The sequence below is a fragment of the Trachypithecus francoisi genome, unplaced genomic scaffold, assembly GCF_009764315.1.
Source record: "Trachypithecus francoisi isolate TF-2019V2 unplaced genomic scaffold, Tfra_2.0 Lachesis_group1, whole genome shotgun sequence".
Taxonomy (NCBI): domain Eukaryota; kingdom Metazoa; phylum Chordata; class Mammalia; order Primates; family Cercopithecidae; genus Trachypithecus; species Trachypithecus francoisi.
Window position 1 is genome coordinate 83,429,515 of NW_022681454.1, and position 21,451 is coordinate 83,450,965.

Genomic DNA, 21,451 nt, shown 5'->3' on the forward strand with positions numbered 1-21,451 from the left:
AAAATTTTCTGTCACAAGGTAAATTCCAAGCCTTGTACAAGACCTATCCTGTCTGGTGTCTCTTCCTTTTCCAGCCTTTTCTCTTACCAGGCTCCTGTGTGCTAACCATATTTTTAAATTACTTGCTTCTGGGCCTGTTCGTGTGTTTTTCCCTTTGTTTTATCAAGAAAATATTTCACTCCCTATTGCCACGCCACCCTCCTCCCTACAAATACTTTGCTTAAACCTAGAAAATCCCTAATCAGCTTTTAAGATTCACATTTAGGATACTCTTCTCTAAACAGGCTTTCCTGACTTTTTCAAATGGAATGAGGACAATCTCTCTACTTTTTGCTATCACATTGTCCTATGCATATCATTCTCAAAGCACTTGTACCATAGTTTATATTAATATTTTTTAGATTGCATGCCTGTCTCCCTCAACTAATCTATAAACATCTTGATAGTAAAAACCTCTTACTAAATGTTGTGTTCTCAGCAGAGTAAGTATGAAGTTCTTGGCACATAGAAAGTGCAAAGTAAATGTCTTTCACATGGCTAAAGATACAAAGCAAAGAAATTAATTTTAAAATCACAACATAGGAAGATAAATTCTGCAAGCACACAATGATTGATTTTTAAAACCTGTATGTTTTGTCCAAAATGAAAAGTGTGTGTGGGTATATGTATATGTCTATTTGTCATGTCCCAACTCAAATATTGGGCAAGTTAATTCACTCTCATAAACTTCAGTTTCCATCTCTCTAAAACTGTCAAAACGATTAATTATATTATCTGTTTGATAGGATTATTGGAAGGTTAACTCAGTTGATGCCTATAGTGAGGGAACTTAGCAAGGTGCTTGTATTAATTTCCTATTGCTCCTGTAACAAATTGCCACAAACTTGGTAGCTTAAAAAGATAGCACAAATTTATTATCTTAGAGTTAAGAAGTTCAAAATAGGTCTCACTGGGCAAAATTTAGGTGTTTCTTCTGCAGACTCTAAGGGACAATCTATTTTCTTGCTTTTTCTAGCTTCTAAGGCTTCCTGTATTCCTTGGCTTGTGGCTCCTTCCATCTTCAAAACAAGCAATGGTCCGTTGAGTTTTTCTCACAGTTCGTGACCCTGACACATACTCTCTTATCTCCCTCTTCTACTTATAAAGACCCTTGTGATTATACTGGGCTCACCTGAATAATCCAGGATAGTCTCTTCATCTCAAAATTCTTACTTTAATCACATCTGCAACATCCCTTTTACCACACAAAGTATGTAAAGCAGAATATTCACAGGTTCTAGGTATTGGGATGTGTCATTTCTGGGGGAGCATTATTCTCCCTACCACAGTGCCCAATCTCTTCATTACAAGGAATCAGTAAAGTTTGACTTTTATTATTATTCGAATTATATAGTATTTCTTAAATATCATTAATTGTTTTTTTGGCTATATAGCTGAAACACTTTTGAGCCAGACTATCTTAATACAAAGTGACTTTCTATTAATAATTTAGCATGAAAAAGCCATAATTTTCTCACTCCAAATTTGGGTTAAGTGATTCACTTCTGAAAATTAGCCATTTTGTGACACTGGGATCCACTTATAGTAAAATGAAATTGATATTTATCTGAAAGTACCTTAGTAGCCCTAAAGAAGACAATTTTATTGTGATTACCATCAATGTGTAGTAATGACTAACAGTTATGAAGAACTTAGTGCCAAGAGCCATTCGAAGTGTTTATATAGGTATTGGCTGATTTGATCCTAATGTTGTAGGACTTCTCCTTAGTTCAGCTAAAAGCTGGGTTCTTGTTACACAGTTATGAAAGATTAGGCTCACAGACACTTTGAACGGTGAGAAAACTGGAATTTATTGGGCTAAAAGGAAAAAAAGGGAAACAGGGACTCTCAGCAAAGTGGGACTCCTGCTAGCCAGTTTCCTGCCTCACAAATTGAGTCCCAGATATCACCCCGGAACAGGAGAGGCCAGGCTCCTCCCTCTGCAAACGGTGTGAACCTTCTGAGGCTTCACCCCATTGTGCGCTCCTCCTAGTGCCAGACCAGTCGGAGGTTCTGCCGGGGAGCCATTTTTATTTGGCTGTCTCACCACAGCCAGCCCCATGAACAGGTGTTTTATTTTTCCTTCCTTTTACTGCAGTTGAGACTTTGTCCAAAGTTTGAGGGCAAGTGGTAGAGATGGGATTTAAACTCAGATGGTCAGGCTGTAGAACCTGTACTTTTAACCATAGCACAATAAACACAGAAATGTAGAAAAGAATGAGGCAGTATTAGAAGAAAAAATACTCTACTTTGGGCTAGTATCTCTTAGCATTTTTATAGCTCATCATGATACAGGTTGAAAGCATTTAGTTTTATTGAGTTATAATACTTGCGCTTAAAAAAAATGCATTGTAGACAACCAACTGTGTTGGGAGTTGGTCAGCTTCCAGAGATACTTGAAAACAAGTTGTCCAGTGAGTTCAGGCTTTTAAAGACATGTCCTTTAAGTTTATTCTCTCTCTCTCTTTCTCTCCCCCCAAAATATACTTTAAAAACATTAACTACAGTGCCTCTCAAATATTATCTTTCTCTTTATTTTGCCAAATTGCTTTCAATACATAAAGCTTAGAGTAATGAAGCTGCCTTTTTAAAAGAAAGTTTTTATCCAAGTCAGTGTTTTCTTAAAAATGTCAATGTTTCAGAGGACTTCTTAGGATAAACAGATGTTATGGACACTTTATTTTTATTTATTATTATTTTTTTGAGACAGAATTTCACTCCTGTTGCCCAGGCTGGAGTGCAATGGTGTGATCTAGGCTCACTGCAACCTCTACCTGCAGGGTTCAAGCAATTCTCCTGCCACAGCTTCCGTAGTAGCTGAGATTACAGCTGAGTAGTGCCCACCACTATGTCCAGCTAATTTGTTTTTTGTGTTTTTAGTAGAGATGGCGTTTCACGTCAGGGTGGTCTAGAACTCCTGACCTCAGGTGATCCACCCACCTCGACCTCCCAAAGTGCTGGGATTATAGGCATGAGCCACTGCACCCAGCCAGATGTTATGAACACTTTAAACACTGTTTGGTTAAAATGATAAAGGAAAGATTAAAATGATAAAGGAAAGATTATTAATAAGGCTAATTATTACCAAAAAGGAACAACTGTGGAAATATTTTATATGACAAGAAACTCATTATAAGGGAATTACTTGAGGATACAACCGTGAACAATTGCCATTTGCTAAAAGTATGTTGACAGAACTGGATGCCTACTCACGGGTTCAACAAGATTAAGTAAATCAACTTAAGGGCCTATATATATATTCATTACAACCACATTAGCATAAATACCACCTTATGGAAAAAAATCTCTTTATGCCAAAAATAAGGAAGAGAACAGTTAAATGGATGTAAGTAAAATTATAGGTAATTGATTAGTAAATTATTCTGTATGGATGAAATACATTTCCTATAGTAATTAAGCCTATCACATTTATTTTGATTAGGATACATTGTAAATCATTTTGAAAATCAATAAGAATTAAATGAATTCCTTCATTTTACCTACTGCATTTGTCTTTTACTCATGATCACACAGACAGTTTGTGCATGTTACCTGCATTACGTCATCATGATTTAGCTTTTATGCTTCAATGTTTTATTTAGAATCTTTTGGCAGAGGAAACTGTTGATCTCGGTTAGCTAGAAACAGCTGCTTTTCTATTTTTATTTGTAGTTAATGTTTTCCAAGTGTCAAGCATATGCAGAGAAATTTTTTCCATACACTGATATTAAACATTTTATTTATATTTCTTTTATTTTTAATGGTCCTTGGGACTATTTAGAAAAGTGAGAGCCAATTAGAGCATTCACTGTAAATGCTTTTAGAAAAGAAAATCTCCCTTGGGTATTTCTATGGATGGGTCAATATCACATTTATTTATTTTCATGGCATGTTCAAGTACAGTGCGATATTCTGGAAACAAAACCTGCTGTCTATTTTGACTGAGTTAAAAATACATGATCTCTTTCCAAGTTTTCAAAAGTTCCTTCCTTTGTCTTTAGGACAAAGGTGGTTTTCAATAATCTTAGGTTTGGTTCTTTGTTTTGTCAATGAATGGATACCTTGAGAAAGTGGCCAGTTGATAATCTTAGTTTAATGAGTATGGAAAACCAAACATCATATGTTCTCACTCGTAAGTGGGAGCTAAGCTATGAGGAGGCAAAGGCATAAGAATGACACAATGAACTTTGGGGACTCGGGGAACGTGTGGAAAGAGGGTTAGGGATAAAAGACTACAAGTTGGGTGCAGTGTATACTGCTCACGGCATGTTCCAAACTTTGCGGGGTGCATGGGTGCATCAAAATCTCACAAATCACCACTAAGGAACTTACTCATGTTACCAAACACCACCTGTTTCCCAATAACCTATGGAAATAAAAGTTTTTAAATGAATATTTCTTATTTCATATAGTTATATTTTTATTTTCTGGTCAAAGATGAAGATATTTTCTTCTTTTAGTTTGTGCTTTAGAGGTTTTTTTTTTTTTTTTGGTTCCTATGATGCAAGTTTTGATAAATGTATGAGCCCTCCTATTTTTTATTTGTGTATTATGCATAGTTTATGCATAGTTTACTGAAAATTAGTGCAAAATGTGGGAAATAAGCTGATGGTAAGCACCATTATGTCCTTTGATGACAGATACAGTGAGTGATAGAGCACATGTCCTGGGTCCTGAGTAGCATACAATGACCGGTGAGATTAAGAAACTAAGGAAGCAGGAAGAAAATGCTGTAAGATTCACCACATTTTATTTGTGGTGAGTCTCGGGTGAAGTAGAATTGCCCTAAATTTTTGAAGTACCAGGAAACCTTGATAGGAGACTCAGTTTCCAAACCATTGGCTCATGAGAAAGCCATGTTTCATCACAGGGCTGTGTGATTTGTGGTAGAAAAGAAACTCTTGGTTTTGTGGTTGTCGACCCCAAAAAGGAGGTCATTGTTGTGGCTTTCATCTTTGTCTTTGTGTTTACCTGGTTAGAATGACATATGGGAAAGTAGCTCTCGAGTTTTCTTAATGTGTTTTAAAATAAATACTTCTAGTAATGTTTCAAACATAGAATTTTTTTTGTTTTGTTTTTTTCTTTCAGGAACATTACAAAAGGTCTATTTTAAATCAAATGGGAGTGAACCTTTGGTCACTGATGGTGAAATCCAAGGGTCCGATGTTATTCTTACAAATACAATTTATAACCAGAGCACTGTGATTTCTACTGCACATCCCGACCAGCACATTCCAGCCTGGACTACGGATGCTTCTCTCCCAGGGGACCAAAGTCACGGGAATACAAGTAAGTCCAAAGGTGATACATGCTAGAGGCTTTTAATGTTCCACAAGTGGGGTTTTAAGTTTGGCAACTATTCCTTTTAATTCACAATCACTTATTGGTCACACAGGAAAATCTCCACTCAGTTTCCCGGTAAGCCTTGCTGAGTGCCCTATTCTGTTTGTTTGTTTGTTTAGACGAAGTCTTGCTCTTGTCACCCAGGCTGGAGTGCAGTGGTGCGATCTGAGCTCTCTGCAACCTCCATCTCCCGGGTTTAAGCAATTCTTGTGCCTCAACCTCTTGAGTAGCTGAGATTACAGGTGCCCTCCACCACACCTGGCTAATTTTTTTTTTTTTTTGTAGTTTTGGTAGAGATGGGGTTTCACCATGTTGGCCAGGCTGGTCTCGAACTCCTGATCTCAAGTGATCCACCCGCCTCAGCCTCCCAAAGTGCTGGGATTACAGGCATGAGCCACTGCGCCCTGCCAAATGCCCTATTCTTAAACATGAAATGCCATCAGCCCAGATGTTCAGGTAGGAATGAGTAAGAGATGAAAATGTATCAATGCCATTCAATATTTCTGAGGTCTGAAAATTTACGCTGCTTGCCCCAATATAGTGGCATTGATTTTGTAGTGGTTCATCTGTGAAAGTTTGCGCTACAGTTTTGAAGTTTTTGAAGTTTTAAGTTACTTATTTTGAGTTAATAAGTAAGTTAAGTCACTGACTTTGTTGTTGGTCCCTTGCAGGAGGACCCATTCAATAACAGGATCCTGAGTGATTTAATGGGAGCTATCCCCCTTTTTACATTTTTTTTTTTTTTTTTGAGATGGAATCTCTCTCTGTCTCCTAGGCTGGAATGCAGTAGCACAATCTCAGCTCACTGCAACCTACACCTCCTGGGTTCAAGCGATTCTCCTGCCTCAGCCTCCTGAGTAGCTGGGATTGCAGGCATGTGCCACCACGCCTAGCTAATTTTTGTATTTTTAGTAGAGATAGGGTTTCACCATGTTGGTCAGGCTGGTCTTGAACTCCTAACCTCATGATCCACCCGCCTTGGCCTCCCAAAGTGCTGGGATTACAGTCGTGAGCCACTGCACCCAGCCCTCTATTTACTTTTGAGGCATTCATGTTTTTTTTTTTGTTTGTTTATCTTGCTTCCTTTTTCACCTTCTATTATTGGCTGTAAAGTTTATTTTACATATTGGTGAATGACAAAAAAAAAAAAAAATCACACCTTGAGAAAAATGGCATGTGCCAAACTCTTCTGCATGAGGACAAGGGGAAGGATTTGTTAGTTATTGCAGAAGAAGAGCTGGGAGAGAGAAAAGACAGAAAGTGTGGACATGGGGCATGATGAGATGATGAGAGGTGACAGATGACATGCTCTGGAATGTGACTCTACCTTTTGATAAAGTTACTGTGCTTCCAGAATACTCAGTGGGAGTGGATTTGTATGGAAAATGCCAAGAAGCTTCAGCTCTGATACAACCAATGCTAATAAAAAATAATCAGAGCACAGTACAGCCACTGCCAGAATTTTATCCATAGTTGTCTGGCCTCTTCATTTCTACTTTCTAAAACAAGGTTATGTGATTGAAAATTACACAAAGCCCATCCACCCATGATCATTGTCTTGGGTGTTTCTCTCTCTTTCATGAAAACCCACAAAGGGCTATCACATCTTAGGTCTGAGATGGCATATTTATTTTTATTTTGAGCCAGGAAAGGAAGGATTAAGTTGACTTTTAGCTATCATAGTATATGTTTGCCAGTGTTTGAGGAAAAGCAGGATTATTCTATTTCTCCAACCCAAAAGGGACAGACAGTTTGGGTTCCACTGTTTCACAGAGCACCTATAGGTATTAACTGTTTCTTGTGCATAGTGTTTACCATTGATTCATATGGATTTGGGTTCATTATCTGACAGTATTTTTGCAAACCAGAATTATGCCAAGTTAAATTTATTTTCCTCATGGGTTTAATTTTGAGGTTTTATTTTACAGTCATGTCTTAAGCACTTCATTGTTCTTAAGAACAGTGGTTTTCATCAGAAGCGCAGAAGCAATTTAAACAAAAACTCAGTCAAGTTAATGTGGATACAATTGTTATTTTATTCTACTAAGTGCATTTGTCTTTATTTTGAAAGTTCCACTATTTGTTAAGATTCAAACAGGATTGACAAATACATGTCCTGAAGAGTAAAGAAACATGTGGCAGTTGTTGCTCAGATTGGAAGTTTGATAGAAGTCTGTCTGACTCATTTGCTCTTCCTATGGCTGGAACATTGCTTGTGAATGTGAGCATAAATTGGCATGTAGAAGAAATCCAGGTGAAATTAGAATGGTTAAATGGAGAAAGGCCAAAACCCTAGCATATGTGTCATTTTATGTTGTTAATGTACTTGACAGTTAGCATTAGTCTTTACTGTCTGGCCACATAGACTCAGTATACTGTCAATATCAACTAAAATTATTTATTGCAAGAAATTTGATAGTTTTCCATACATTTAAGTAATAGTGCAAGCCTGTGATTATAGAAGTTTTAGAGTTTTTAGGGAATGTTTGAATATTTTCTCTGTGATCCTTATAATTAACTGATGAAATACACTAGACAGGTAATAGCATACACCATTTTTTCGTGGTGTGAAATTGAGGTTTAGAGAAATTAGTTGATGTATCTATCCAGTATCACTTGCCTAGCGATTAGTAGACATGAAATTTTGATTCAGATCTTAGGACTCTAAGATCAGTGCTCTTTCAAGTTTTTCATCATCATTTAATCTTATTGTTTTCTTTGCAGTAGCATTATTAAACAAATTTTAAGTTCTGGGAGAGAAGAAAGAGTAGACTTTTTTGTTGTTGTTTTTATTGCTGTATAGTCAATGTGTAATAAAGTATTAGTTGAATGAGTAAATAAATGAACTATAGACATTTTAAATTTTAATACATGATTTATCACTTTTGCTAGAAGTGTCTGATCACACTTCTACTACTTGATGTGTATTTCACCAATTTTACTTAAAGTGTCATTTAATGTCTTAGATCTATATTAACACCTAGCAGAGGGTTTACTTTTATCCTCCTCTTTTATTATTCTCAAATTAAGATGTTATTTTCAATTCCTGGCATATATAAAAGCTATTTAAATATACTTCAGTCCAAAAATACAATGGTCAGACATTCTATTCTACCCAAATATCCTGGGTAGGAAAAGTACCAAGAAATAGTCTTTTCCTAAGACATTCTTCTTGAAGGTTCTTAATGTAATGCCAAGACATAGAATCCTGCATTTCATAAAGCTTTAACTGGAATACCCCCTGTATTACACTGTGTAGCATAGTTAGGTTTTGTGAAAGTGAAATAAGCTTTATGTGATATCTAGTACTTCTGGAGTTAACATTAGTTACATTTTGAAAACAAATTATAATGTGAAAAAGGAAAAGGCCCATAGTTAATGTTCATACTATGTTTTAGCAAGGAATTTTTCTAGGTTGTATTCTGTATCTGGGTTTTTATTTTCATCATTTTTTCCTTATGTATTTTATAGCTATTTAAATATATATTTAACTTTAAGGAAAGGGAAAACTTCTGCCAACCAAGACCTTCTGGGTAAAAGATAACATGGAACACAATAAAATAACCTAGTAACTCTGATAAGAAGTTAAAGTGACAAGAGAGTAAATTCATGTGCTGAAAGCTTAGAATGTTCTGTTCTCTTATCACATCTTTGATAACTAGATCCTAAATCTTCTATTTCAGATGAAAATGCATTATGCCTCTCATGTACTTTTCTAAATATCTGCTTTTTTGAGATATAATTCATATACCATAAAACTCATTCTTTCAATGTGTACATTCAGCAATTTTCAAATATATCACAGTGTTGCATAACCATCACCACTGTCTAATTTTTGAATATTCTCATCATTACAAAAACAAGTCATATTCCCTGCCCCCTATTTCCCCTTTCCCTTAACTCCTGGCCAAAACTAATCTAGTTTCAATCTCTATGGATTTTCTTATTCTGAAATTTTTATATGAAAAGCATCAGACAATATGTGGTCCTTTGTGTCTGCCTTCTTTTATTTTGCATGATGCTTTCAGAATGCATCCATGATGTAGCATGTGTCAGTACGTCATTTCTTTTTAGTGCTGAGTAATATTCCATCATGTGGCTATATCACATTTTCTTTATCCAGTCATCCGTTGTTAAAAAATAGGGTTGCGTATACCTTTTTAAAAACTATTATCAATAATGCTTCTATGAATATTCATGTACAAGTTTTTGTGTGGAAATGTTTCCAGTTCTCTTGTGTTTATACCTAGAAATGGAATTGTGTTATTTCTCTGTTTCCTTACTTGTCTTCAGTCTAGTTGTTCTATCCATTATCGAAAGTGGGGTATTCAAGTCTCCAACTACTATTTCTTTTCTTTTCTTTTCTTTCTTTTTTTTTTTTTTGAGATGGAGTCTTGCTCTGTTGCCCAAGCTGGAGTGCAGTGCACGATCTCAGTTCACTGCAACCTTTGCCTCCTGGGTTCAGGCGATTCTCCTGCCTTAGTCTCCTGAGTAGCTGGGATTACAAGCACACCCCACCATGCCCGGCTAATTTTTGTATTTTTAGTAGAGACAGGGTTTTGCCATGTTGGCCAGTCTGGTCTTGAACTCCTGACCTCAAGTGATCAGCCCACCTTGGCCTCCCAAAATGCTGAGATTACAGGATGAGCCACTACGCCTGGCCTTCTTTCAGTTCTATCAACTTTTTGCTTCAGATATTTTGATGGTCTGTCATTAGGTGTGTAAATGTTTACAGCTGTTGTATCTTCTTGCTATTTTGAAACTTTTATTAATATATAATGTCATTCTTTATTTATTCTACCCATTTTTGATTTTTTTTTTTTTTTTTTTTTGAGACAGAGTCTTGCTTTCTTGCCCAGGCTGGAGTGCAGTGGCCTGATCTCGGCCTACTGTAACCTCTGCCTTCTAGGTTCATGCGATTCTCCTGCCTCAGCCTCCTGAGTAGCTGGGACTACAGATGCACGCCTCCATGCCTGGCTAATTCTTGTATTTTTAGTAGAGACAGGGTTTCACCATGTTGGTCAGGATGGTCTTGATCTCCTGACCTTGGCCTCCCAAAGTGCTGGGATCACAGGAGTGAGCCACTGCGCCTGGCCACCATTGTTGATTTAAAGCCTATTTTGTTGATACTGATTTTCCTTAACGTATTATGGAGTTATATCCTTATAAACCCATTGTAACTTGAAACTGTTGTAAGTAAAAAATACATTTAATAAATTGAATCTATAGAGCATTGTAGCTTAGCTTAGCCTTCACCTTAAATGTGCTCAGGACGTTTATATTAGCCTACAGTTGGACAAATCATCTAATACAAACCCTATTTTATAATAACATATTGGACAGCTCACGTATTTTATTGTATACCTTACTGAAAGAGAAAAACAGAATCGTTATATGAGTACTCAAAATACAGTTTCTATTAAATGTGTGTCACTTTTGCACAATTGTAAAGTTGAAAAATTATAAAAGTCAAACCATCATAAGTGAGTCATCCCACTATCTTCTTTTGGTTACTATTTGCAGGGAATATTTTTATCTATCCTTTCACTTTCAACCTATTTGTGTCTTTGAATCTAAAGTGAGTCTGTGGTAGACAGTATATAGTTGGATTATGGTTTTATCCATTCTGCCAATCTCTGTCTTTTGATTGAAAAAATTTAATCCATTAATATTTGAAGTAATTACTGATGACAGACCTACTTCTGTCATTTTGCTATTTGTTTTTTATATACCTTATAGCTTTTTTTCATCCCTTATTTCCTGGATCATTGCCTTCTTTTGTGTTTAGTTTTTGTTTTTTTTTTTTTAATATTGAAACATTTAAATTCCTTTCTCATTTCCTTTGTCATATATATATATATCTCTCAAAGCACATATATATATATTCTATAGCTATTTTATTTATGGTTACCATTGGGATCACATTTAACATCCTAAAGTGATAGCACTCTAACTTGAATTTATTTATTTATTTTTTTGAGACGGAGTCTTGCTCTGTCACCCAGGCTGGAGTGCAGTGGCACGATCTCGGCTCACTGCAAGCTCCACCTCCTGGGTTCACGCCATTCTCCTGCCTCAGCTTCCCGAGTAGCTGGGACTAGGGGTGCCTGCCACCAGACCCGGCTAATTTTTTGTGTTTTTAGTAGAGATAGAGTTTCACCATGTTAGCCAGGATGGTCTTGATCTCCTGACCTCGTGATCCACCCGCCTCGGCCTCCCAAAGTGCTGGGATTACAGATGTGAGCCACCGTGCCCAACCTCTAACTTGAATTTATACTAGTTTAACTTCAATAAGAAACAAAAACTCTGTTCCTTTAACTGTCCTGTCCCACCTCTGAAACTTTCAAACATTCGATAGAATCCAGAGTTCCAAAATAGTTACATCAGACAGATTCTGCCAGTGCAGTTGTTGTCTAGGTGGGGAGACAGAGTGCTGGTGTTTTCTGTTCCACCATCTTCCCAGATGCTCTCTAGTAAAAAAATTTAATTTTGACATTTTTCTTCCCGGTATTTTCACTGTTTTTATGGAGGAGTAGATTTTTGGAGGATCTTACTTTGCCATTCTGGGAGTATTTCCTACTCCTCAATTGTTTTTTTACCTTACTTATTCACTCTGATTCCTTCTTTCTCATTTCCTCCAATATGAGGAGTTGATTTTTCTCTTTCTCTTTTATATAATGTATGAGTGTGATTCTGTTATATATGTTATTTGTAATTGAAGTTATTTCCCATTTTTGCATAAATTCCTTCATTTCTTCTCCTTCTGCCTAAGAAGAACCTAATAACAGCCAAATGTGTATGATTTTATAGTTTTCTCCATCCTCTTGCAATCTCATTTAAACATGTATACATACAAAATTTAATATTTTATATTATCCCATACAAAATTTAATCCATTAATATTTGAAATAATTACTGATGACAGACCTACTTCTGTCATTTTGCTATTTGGATAATATTCACATAGAGGATTTGGGTAATTGTTTTTATTACTTTTTTTTTCACAAAATATCTTTCCCATCCAAGAATACTTCAAGTTAATATCTTCAAGGCAAAAGCTTAATTCTAATATATTGTTATAATGACTAAATAGTATTCCATGTTGTCATTATACCATAATTTATTTCAACCATTTCTCCAATAATGGGAATTCACTTTATATCCAGCTTTTTCTCCCTCAATGAACTACATAGTCTTCTTTCTGAAGAAAAAATGATTTGGATGATGACCATGATACTGTCTAAATTGCAGTGATTTATTTACGTTGATAACTAGACATGGACAGAAATGCCCTAAACTCATACCCAAAAGTTACTGGGTGTAGAAAGCTTATGCACCAATTCAAAACCCTTAGGTTTTTCTTTCTTCTTAGTTTTATGTTTTTAACATGAGATGTTTTCATTAGCTTTAACATGAGCTCTACAAGAATATGCAGCTGGCTGGGCATGGTGGCTCACGCCTATAATCCTAGCACTTTGGGAGGCTGCGGCAGGTGGATCACCTGAGGTCAAGAGTTTGGGACCAGCTTGGCCAACATGGTGAAACCTTGTCTCTACTAAAAATACAAAAATTAGCCAGGCGTGGTGGCATGCGCCTATAATCCCAGCTACTCAGGAGGCTGAGGTAGGAGAATCGTTTGAACCTGGGGGTGGAGGTTGCAGTGAGCCGAGATCACACCACTTCACTCCAGCCTGGGCAAAACAGCAAAACTCCACTCAAAATATATATATGCAGCTAAGAGGATCAGAGCAGGTCTTGGAGTTTAACCTGAATTACTACTCATCAGGCAAGTGGAGAGTTTGAGAAAGGGAGTCTAACTAGACATCTGAAATCCGTTAAGTCTCTTACCTGTTAAGGAATGTTGGCCAGGCTGGTCTCAAACTCCTGACCCTGAGTGATCCTCCTGCCTCAGCCTCTCAAAGTACTGGGAATACAGGCGTGAGCCTCCATGCCCAACTTATAATCATAATTTTATAATAGGGACAAGCATAAATAATATCTTGAAATGTTTGTGACAACTCTATATTGATGCAAATATCTATGCTTTCTAATTTTTTCTACATTAGCAATTTAATTATACTAAATTTCAGTTGGGTGTTATTGGAAATAGAGATGTTATTTTTTTCCCATACAAGTTCATAGACAGCCTAAATTTTATGTAGGGGCCATTGATTCTTTGGATTCTGATTATGGGTACCTGCTCTAGAGGAAAAAAATATTTTGTTGGTACCTTGGAGGGTCTGAGGTCTGCCTAAGCTGCTTCTCAAGGTCTTAGTGATGTTCTAAAAATCACTGTAGTCATGGCCCCTAGATGCCATTCCCACGTGCTCTGGTGGACACTAGTGTTAGACCTCATTGTTCAAGTCCAGTTGGTTTCTCTCCTCTATATATTAAATCACATCTTTTATGTTTAAAAAACAATTATGAGATTCAGACATGGACTTCTGGCTAACAGCAACATCTAAGCAAGAATGAGTGCAATATTTAAGTAATTGTTGCATGCTTGTTTGGTTGTTAGCATTCTAGTAAAGACTTGCACAATTCTAGAGGGAGAAAAGTAGCTCGAATGTAAGAATGGACTCTCTTTTTCTCTTTTCCCTGATTTCCTTCCCTTCCTCCTCATTCCATCTTTAGACGATTCTTTCCCTAGGATGTATTGGGATCCTCCCGGAAAGAGCAAACTCAGTCATCTTGCAGAACTAGGCTTCTGAAAGCAGTAATGGAACAGTGACTATTTTACTCTCTTTTGGGTACAGTACTAGATTTCCTTTTTCAAAGATGTCTTGGCAAGACTCCTGACCCTCTCTCCTAAATGAATCCTGCAATATCCCCCAGGTGACAAATGCCCCCAAAGCTTATATGTTTATGTCATATTAATACATATAGCAAGTGAGGGTCAGAGTTAAACAGTCACATCAAAAGAGCTTGTGGCCCAAATTTTTTCTCTGCAGCTTCATTATCACAATTTCCTCTTTAGGAAGAACAACCCATTACCCTTGATTCACAGAGAGAAAAAAAGGAAAACAAACAAAACAGTAGCATGTTAACAGCATTGCAAAAACAATTCTAGTCAAGCTCAATGACAAAACGATCTTTTAAAAGTCAAAGGCTCAGATGAAAGTCAAAACAAAATTCAAAAAAACAGAAAAACCTAAACTGTGTAATTTACTTTTATCTCTGGTTCTGAAAGAAAAATTGGCACTTTATGTAATCTTTTGCCTGAATTATTCAATTTGTTGACTGTCTCGGGTTTTTGGTATTTGTATTATTTTGTGTTGAGAGCAAAAAACCCATCAGTGGGAATCTTGTTTGCTATACTTGTGCCTTTGGAAAATATGCCTTTTCACTTGTAGCTGAAATGATTAGGGTAATGGGTTTTCCAAACCAAAAGCTTTACATCTGTTCAATTTGGTGCAATCCACTTCTTGTGTTTCAGTGTTAACACATTTTGTTCTTCTATTTTGCTGCTCTGGATCGTTAATCTAATATTCACATGTGGTGTTTGATTTTTTTTTTTTTCAAGATGGAGTCTTGCTCTGTCTGCCAGGCTGGAGTGCTGTGGCACGATCTTGGCTCACTGCAACCTCCACCTCCTGAGTTCAAGCGATTCTCCTGCCTCAGCCTCCTGAGTAGCTGGGATTACAGGTGTGCACCACCATGCCTAGCTAATTTTTGTATTTTTAGTAGAGATGGGGTTTCGTCATGTTGGCTAGACTGGTCTTGAACTCCTGACCTCTTGATCTGCCCGCCTCGACCTCCCAAAGTGCTGGGATTACAGGCGTGAGCCACCGCACCTGGCCAGGATTTGAATGAATAAGACTTATGGTATAGTACCTGTTTATAATTATATTAAGCTGTGTAAACCCATTCTGATGCCTGTGTACTTTTCTAAATTGTATGAGATGTCTCAAATTTTAGAGAATCTAGGTTAATATTCTGTGAAGCACCAAATCAGCAGCTATTTATTGGATGTCATGCTCTGGGTTTTTGCAGTGTGGACTATAAAGATAGATAAGACAGAGGTCCTGTCCCCAAGCAGCCAGTTATCTACTAACTGCCTTGCAACATGAGCATATTCTTATAACTTGAGAAATAAAGTGAGAAATTTTATAAGACAGGCTTAGAAAGCAAACATGATCGATTTCGATTCTTTTTATTTTTCTAAAAGATAACATTGCTAATTCGTACCATTTTAATTCTATAATAAACGCAACATTTTTTTCATAAAGTTTTCTTTACAAGGACAAAAATGTATTTTAATTTAAAGGTCTATCTTGGAACTTCTGTTTTTAAACAGATTAAACTGCTTCATTTTAAAATTTAATAATTATCTTGAATCAGTTGAACAGAGCCTTTAGTTTTCAATTTTGTCTGTAGAGTATGGGAAGGCCAACATTGCTGTTGCTGGGTATTAATGGGAATGTTATCACCTCAGGAAGTGGGAGATATAAACTTTTGTAATTTTCTCACTGGAATTGCCTCCAAATTCCTCCATTGTTTTTTAAGTAACCAAGCTCAGAGAGTTTGTTTTGTTGTGGCTATATGTTTGTAGATGTGCACTCAACATAATCCTCTAGAATGTGCATTTCGGGAGACTGATTTATGATGTCCTGATGGCTGTTAAGCCATAGTAACTATGTTACCGTATATTGTGTCCTTTAAAGTAAACGAAAAATTTTAAAATGAATAATATGGGAGGTTGCTGTGGTAAAGAAATGAAGATCTGGTCGGGTGTGGTGGCTCACGCCACACCCAGCAACTTGAGCCTGGGAGGCTGAAGTTCAAGTGAGCCGAGATCTCACCATTGCCCTCCAGTCTGGGCAACAGAGTGAGACCTTGACTCAAAAAAAAAAAAAAAAAAAAATCAAAAAATCCTAGCACTTTGGGAGGCTGAGGTGGGTGGATTGCTTGAATTCAGGAGTTTGAGACCAGCCTGGCCAACATGGCAAAACCCCATCTCTACAAAAAATACAAATAGTCGGGCATGGTGAGGAGTGCCTGTAGTCCCAGCTACTTGGGAGGCTGAGGTGGGAGAAGCACTTGCGCCTGGGAGATTGAAGTTGAAGTGAGCCGAGATCTTACCATTGCACTCCAGCCTGGGCAATGGAGTGAAACCTTGACTCAAAAAATCCCCCAAAGCAAAAGACAAAACCCCAAATCCATAGAAATTGAAACCTTACATCTAAAGTTTTTTCCTAGAGTTTCTCTAGCTTGTTCTAGAGATTGGGTAATGGCCAAACAATCACATCATGGCCAATCATGAGAAGCAGTGAAGCAGAAAATACCTGGGGACACATCAAACACCATCAACCTCCCCGTAGAGTTGGCCATACAGGTGCCAATTTTCTCCCTCTTCAGCTGAGCTTCTGTGTCTTCCCTCTATCCACTCTCAGCACCTTCCCTCTGAAGATCTGTTTAAAGCATGCCAGTCATTAAGAAAATGTGGCACATATACACCATGGAATACTATGCAGCCATAAAAAAGGATGAGTTCATGTCCTTTATAAGGACCTGGATGAAGCTGGAAACCATCATTCTCAACAAACTATTGCAAGAGCAGAAAACCAAACACTGCTTGTTCTCACTCATAGGTGGGAATTGAACAATGAGAACACTTGGACACAGGAAGGGGAACATCACACTCTGGGGCCTGTCATGGGGTGGGAGGAGGGGGGAGGGATAGCATTAGGAGATATACCTAATGTAAATGACGAGTTAATGGATGCAGCACACCAACATGGCACATGTATACGTATGTAACAAACCTGCACGTTGTGCATATGTACCCTAGAACTTAAAGTATAAAAAAAAGAGAAAAATAATAAATGAGGCAATTCTTAAAAAACAACAACAACAAAAAATGCCAGTCATCTCAGTTCCTCCAGGGGTGCTGTTCCACTTGTATGCGTCTAGTCGGCCATCTTGCCCTCTCTCTAATTTCTTTATTGTTAAAGAGAAAACATGAAATCTAACTTCTTAACAAAGTTTTGAGTATACATTACACTTGTTAATGTGCCCATTGTTGTACAGCAGATCCCCAAAACTTTTTCATTTTGCACACCTGAAACTCTATACCCATTGGTTAGCAACTCCTCATTTCCCCTTCTGCCCAACCTCTGGCAACCATCATTCCACTTTCTGCTTCTATGAGTTTGACTATGTTTGATACTTTAGGTAAGTGGAATCATGCAGTATTTGCCCTTTTGTGACTGGCTTATTTTACTTAGCATAATGTCCTCAAGTTTCCTGCATACGGTATGATATGACAGAATTTCCTTCTTTGTTGAGGTTGCTGCTGCTTTTATGGAAGAAGCCACTGCAAGATTTGTCAGTGGAGCCAGTCTAACAGTCTGGCACATGATAAGAACTCAGAAAATACTAGCCAGAAGGTTAGGAGGAGTCTCCTTGCTCCCTTTCCCCCTTTGCTTTGACTCATGTACTACAATTTCTCTTTCGTGCTGACTCCCACATCCCTCACCAAAAAACAAGCCAGACTTATGACAGAGAAGCTGGTCACATTTTTTAGTTTATTTTAAAAGCTTTTAAAAAAAATAATAATTTTATTATTTATCAGAATTATGTATCTACTATTTAAGCAATATAGAAAACTAGAAGCATAAAGCAAGAAGGAAAAAAATCATTCCAAAATTACCCTACCCAGAAAGAAACCATGTTTAATTAATATGAACTAAACATCCTTCCACACCTGGGAGTGTTTTATCTTTTAGCGATTAATAATAAATATAAAAGGTAAATATACCTTTTATCTTTCAAATCAATGAACCTGGTTTAAATAAATATATATACCTAGGTATATATTTATATACTAAACATACCTAGAAGGTATATTTATTAGAAGATAAAAGTTATATTTATTAAAAGAAAGAAATGACATGTCTTATGTGTATTTTAAGGAGACTAGAAGTTCATTTTAAATGTTTCCTTTTGAGTATGTAGAACATGCCTTTCCTTACGATCTTATTCTTCATAAAATCTTCCTTTGCAGAGTCAGAGAGTAAAAAGGTAAACAGTTGCTCAACTTGATTCTGACTTATGATAGATTTTAAGTTTAGAGGATTCTGAGTTAGAGAGAGTTATCTAAATGAGCCTTTTACAAATACATTAAGGACCACAATACCCAGCTGGTATAATCCAGGTTTTTGTATGCAAACCTGCCCTGTTAGTCCTAGAATTCATTACTCCCATATTCAAATCTTAATTATTACTAAATGAGATTCCCAATAAACTACATAGGGCTGAAAGGCCACTGAGATCTCATCACCTTCATAAGTGGTGAAATTTAAAACAAACCACTAGTGAGGCAGTGGATTTTACAATAAATCTTTTCCTTATTGAACATGTTGCTCCAGTAAGTAATTTTTTATACTCTCATCATTGTAGAATTTATTTTTATCATTGTTGGCATGAAAAACAAATAATTTCTATATGTGTTAAATTTTGGCTAAATATATAAAATGTATTCTAATTCCAAATTCTTTTAAAAAAATATTGTATAGCACTAAGTGCCTTTGTATAATAGAGACTCAATACGTATTTTTAAATGACTGTTTTAAAATGCTTACTTTTTAAAAAAATTGTAACTCCCAGCACTGTTTTATTGTACAAGTAAGCAAAACTAAGTAATTCAACTTTGAATTTTGTTCCTATATAAATGAGTAACTATTCCCTTTATACGTGGATGCATTATAGAATCCAGAAGAAAAAAGCAGAATGAAAGCTTACTTTGGGTCTTTGCCCCAATTTTCCTACCTACGTAACATGGATACAAATTTCTCCCCTGTCTAGTTCACAGAGTTTTTGTAAGTCACGAATGAGATAATAATAATAGCAAAAACTTCTGTATCACATACTATGTGCTGGACATTGTGTAAACATTGTTTTATCTTTATAATAAACCCATTACACAGTTATTATTATTTCCATTTTACAGATAAGGAAGCTAATAAACAGAGGCGTTCAATAACTTGCCAAAGGCCACATAAATATAAAATAGTAAGCCAGGATTTTGAATCAGACTGTGGAAACACCATACTATGTACAGAAAAGTGTTTAACAAACTTGAAGATACTATATGCATTTTAATTATTGTTATTATTCAATCATTCATAATTCTAGGATGGATGATTTTATGGGACAAGGTGTAGTTCTTTCACAATTTATAAAAAAAATGCCTGACAGATGCTGCTACAGCTGCAATGTTAAATCTCACGTAATTCTATGGAATGTGAATAATTGATTTACAAAAAAAATTGACCCTTCACTGTGTTAAAGCATTGTCACAGTAAGTAGTTTCTTGAATGAATGAATTGCAACTTGTTATGAGCCTTTGCTTATGATTTAAACATCTTAAAACCAAGTATGAATGTGAATTTAGTAATAAGATAGAGACAATTACATATATACATATATGTAATGTGAAAACTTGAAGCTTGGCAAAATACATCACCAAGAGAATCAGGGTTGCCTTAGAAAACATTTAGTCTAAAGCCTGTAATCCCAGCACTTTGGGAGGCCGAGACGGGCGGATCACGAGGTCAGGAGATCGAGACCATCCTGGCTAACACTGTGAAACCCCGTCTCTACTAAAAAAATACAAAAAATTAGCCGGGCGAGATGGCGGGCGCCTGTAGTCCCAGCTACTCGGGAGGCTGAGGCGAGAGAATGGCGTAAACCTGGGAGGCGGAGCTTGCAGTGAGCTGAGATCCCGCCACTGCACTCCAGCCTGGGCAACAGAGCGAGACTCCGTCTCAAAAAAAAAAAAAAGAAAACATTTAGTCTATAATATATACAATTATATAGAAAATAAACTCCCAAACCTCGTATTTCTCTTGACAAGAATAGCTAGCTTTTACTTAACTCTGATAATTTACATGGCATTGCACAAAATAGTTACATATTTTTGTATAACTTAGCAAGACATTGGCTTAACTGTGCCTTCACTATGTCTGTAAAGACTTTTTACAAATGTTATAAATCACTCATTAAGAAAATGTGTTTTTTGTTTCCTGATTTTCTCTTATGAGAAGTAGAATAGTTACTATGTTTAGGTTTGGTTTACAGTTAGTTAAGACCTGAATAGAAAATCAAATACCACATGTTTTCACTTATAAGTGGGAGCTAAATGATGAGAACACATGGACACAGAGGGAAACAACACACACTGGGGTCTGTCAGAGGGTGGAGGGTGGGAGGAGGGAGAGAATCAGGAAAAATAACTAATGGATACTAGGTTTAATACTTGGGTGACAAAATAATCTGTAGAAAAACCCCCATGACACAAGTTTATCTATGTAATATACCTGCACATGTACCCATGAACTTTTATAAAAGTTAAAAAAAAAAGAAGCTTAAATCTTCATAGACACAAAACTGTCTCCAGTTTTGTGTTTTCTCTTAGCTTACTGTAACCCTCTTATGGATCTTCCTAAGTACACAATATCCTTTCAAATTGGTTTTTCCCAGAAATCATTCTGGCAAAATGTTTCTTCTTAGGTGAATTATCTAGAATAGAGAATGACCTTCATTATTCCACTCTGCTGATGTAGTCCTGACCCGAGTTGACTTCCTTCCTGGTACAGCCAGGAATAGGCACCCAAAATTTCCAGTCTAATTGGTCCCTCTTGTGAGGGCTCATAACCCATTTTTTTCCCAATGCAAAATGCTGCCTTTATTTACACGAAATATGAAAAAAGTTGTTGTAATATCACTTGGATCTCTTTTTATTTTTTAACCTCAAATACTTTTTTGGGGGTGAGTACACTTAAAATCTACTTTCTTAGCAATTTTCAAAGTGTACAGGGCATTATTATTAACTATAGTCACCATGCTATACAATAGGCTGCTTGATCTTACTTCTCCTGTCTAACTGAAATTTTGGATCATTTGACCAACATATCGCAATCCTCACCCTTACAGCCCTAGTACATGGTAACCATCATTTTACTCTCTGCTTCTATGAGTTCAACCTTTTAAGATTCCACATGTAAGTGAAATCATGTGGTTTTTGTCTTTTGGTGCTTAGTTGATTTCACTTAACAGAATGTTCTGT

At 36.6% G+C, this 21,451-nt stretch overlaps 1 protein-coding gene across 2 annotated transcripts in view; it reads left to right on the forward strand.

Annotated features, from left to right (window-relative positions):
• Positions 1-21,451, forward strand: part of CORIN (corin, serine peptidase) — a 259,724-nt gene that overhangs the window by 62,344 nt on the left and 175,929 nt on the right. For both annotated transcript variants that reach the window (XM_033214755.1, XM_033214756.1), the window contains exon 3: positions 5,128-5,328. In XM_033214755.1, coding sequence (XP_033070646.1) covers positions 5,128-5,328 — 201 coding nt within the window. The remainder of the gene's footprint in view (positions 1-5,127; positions 5,329-21,451) is intronic.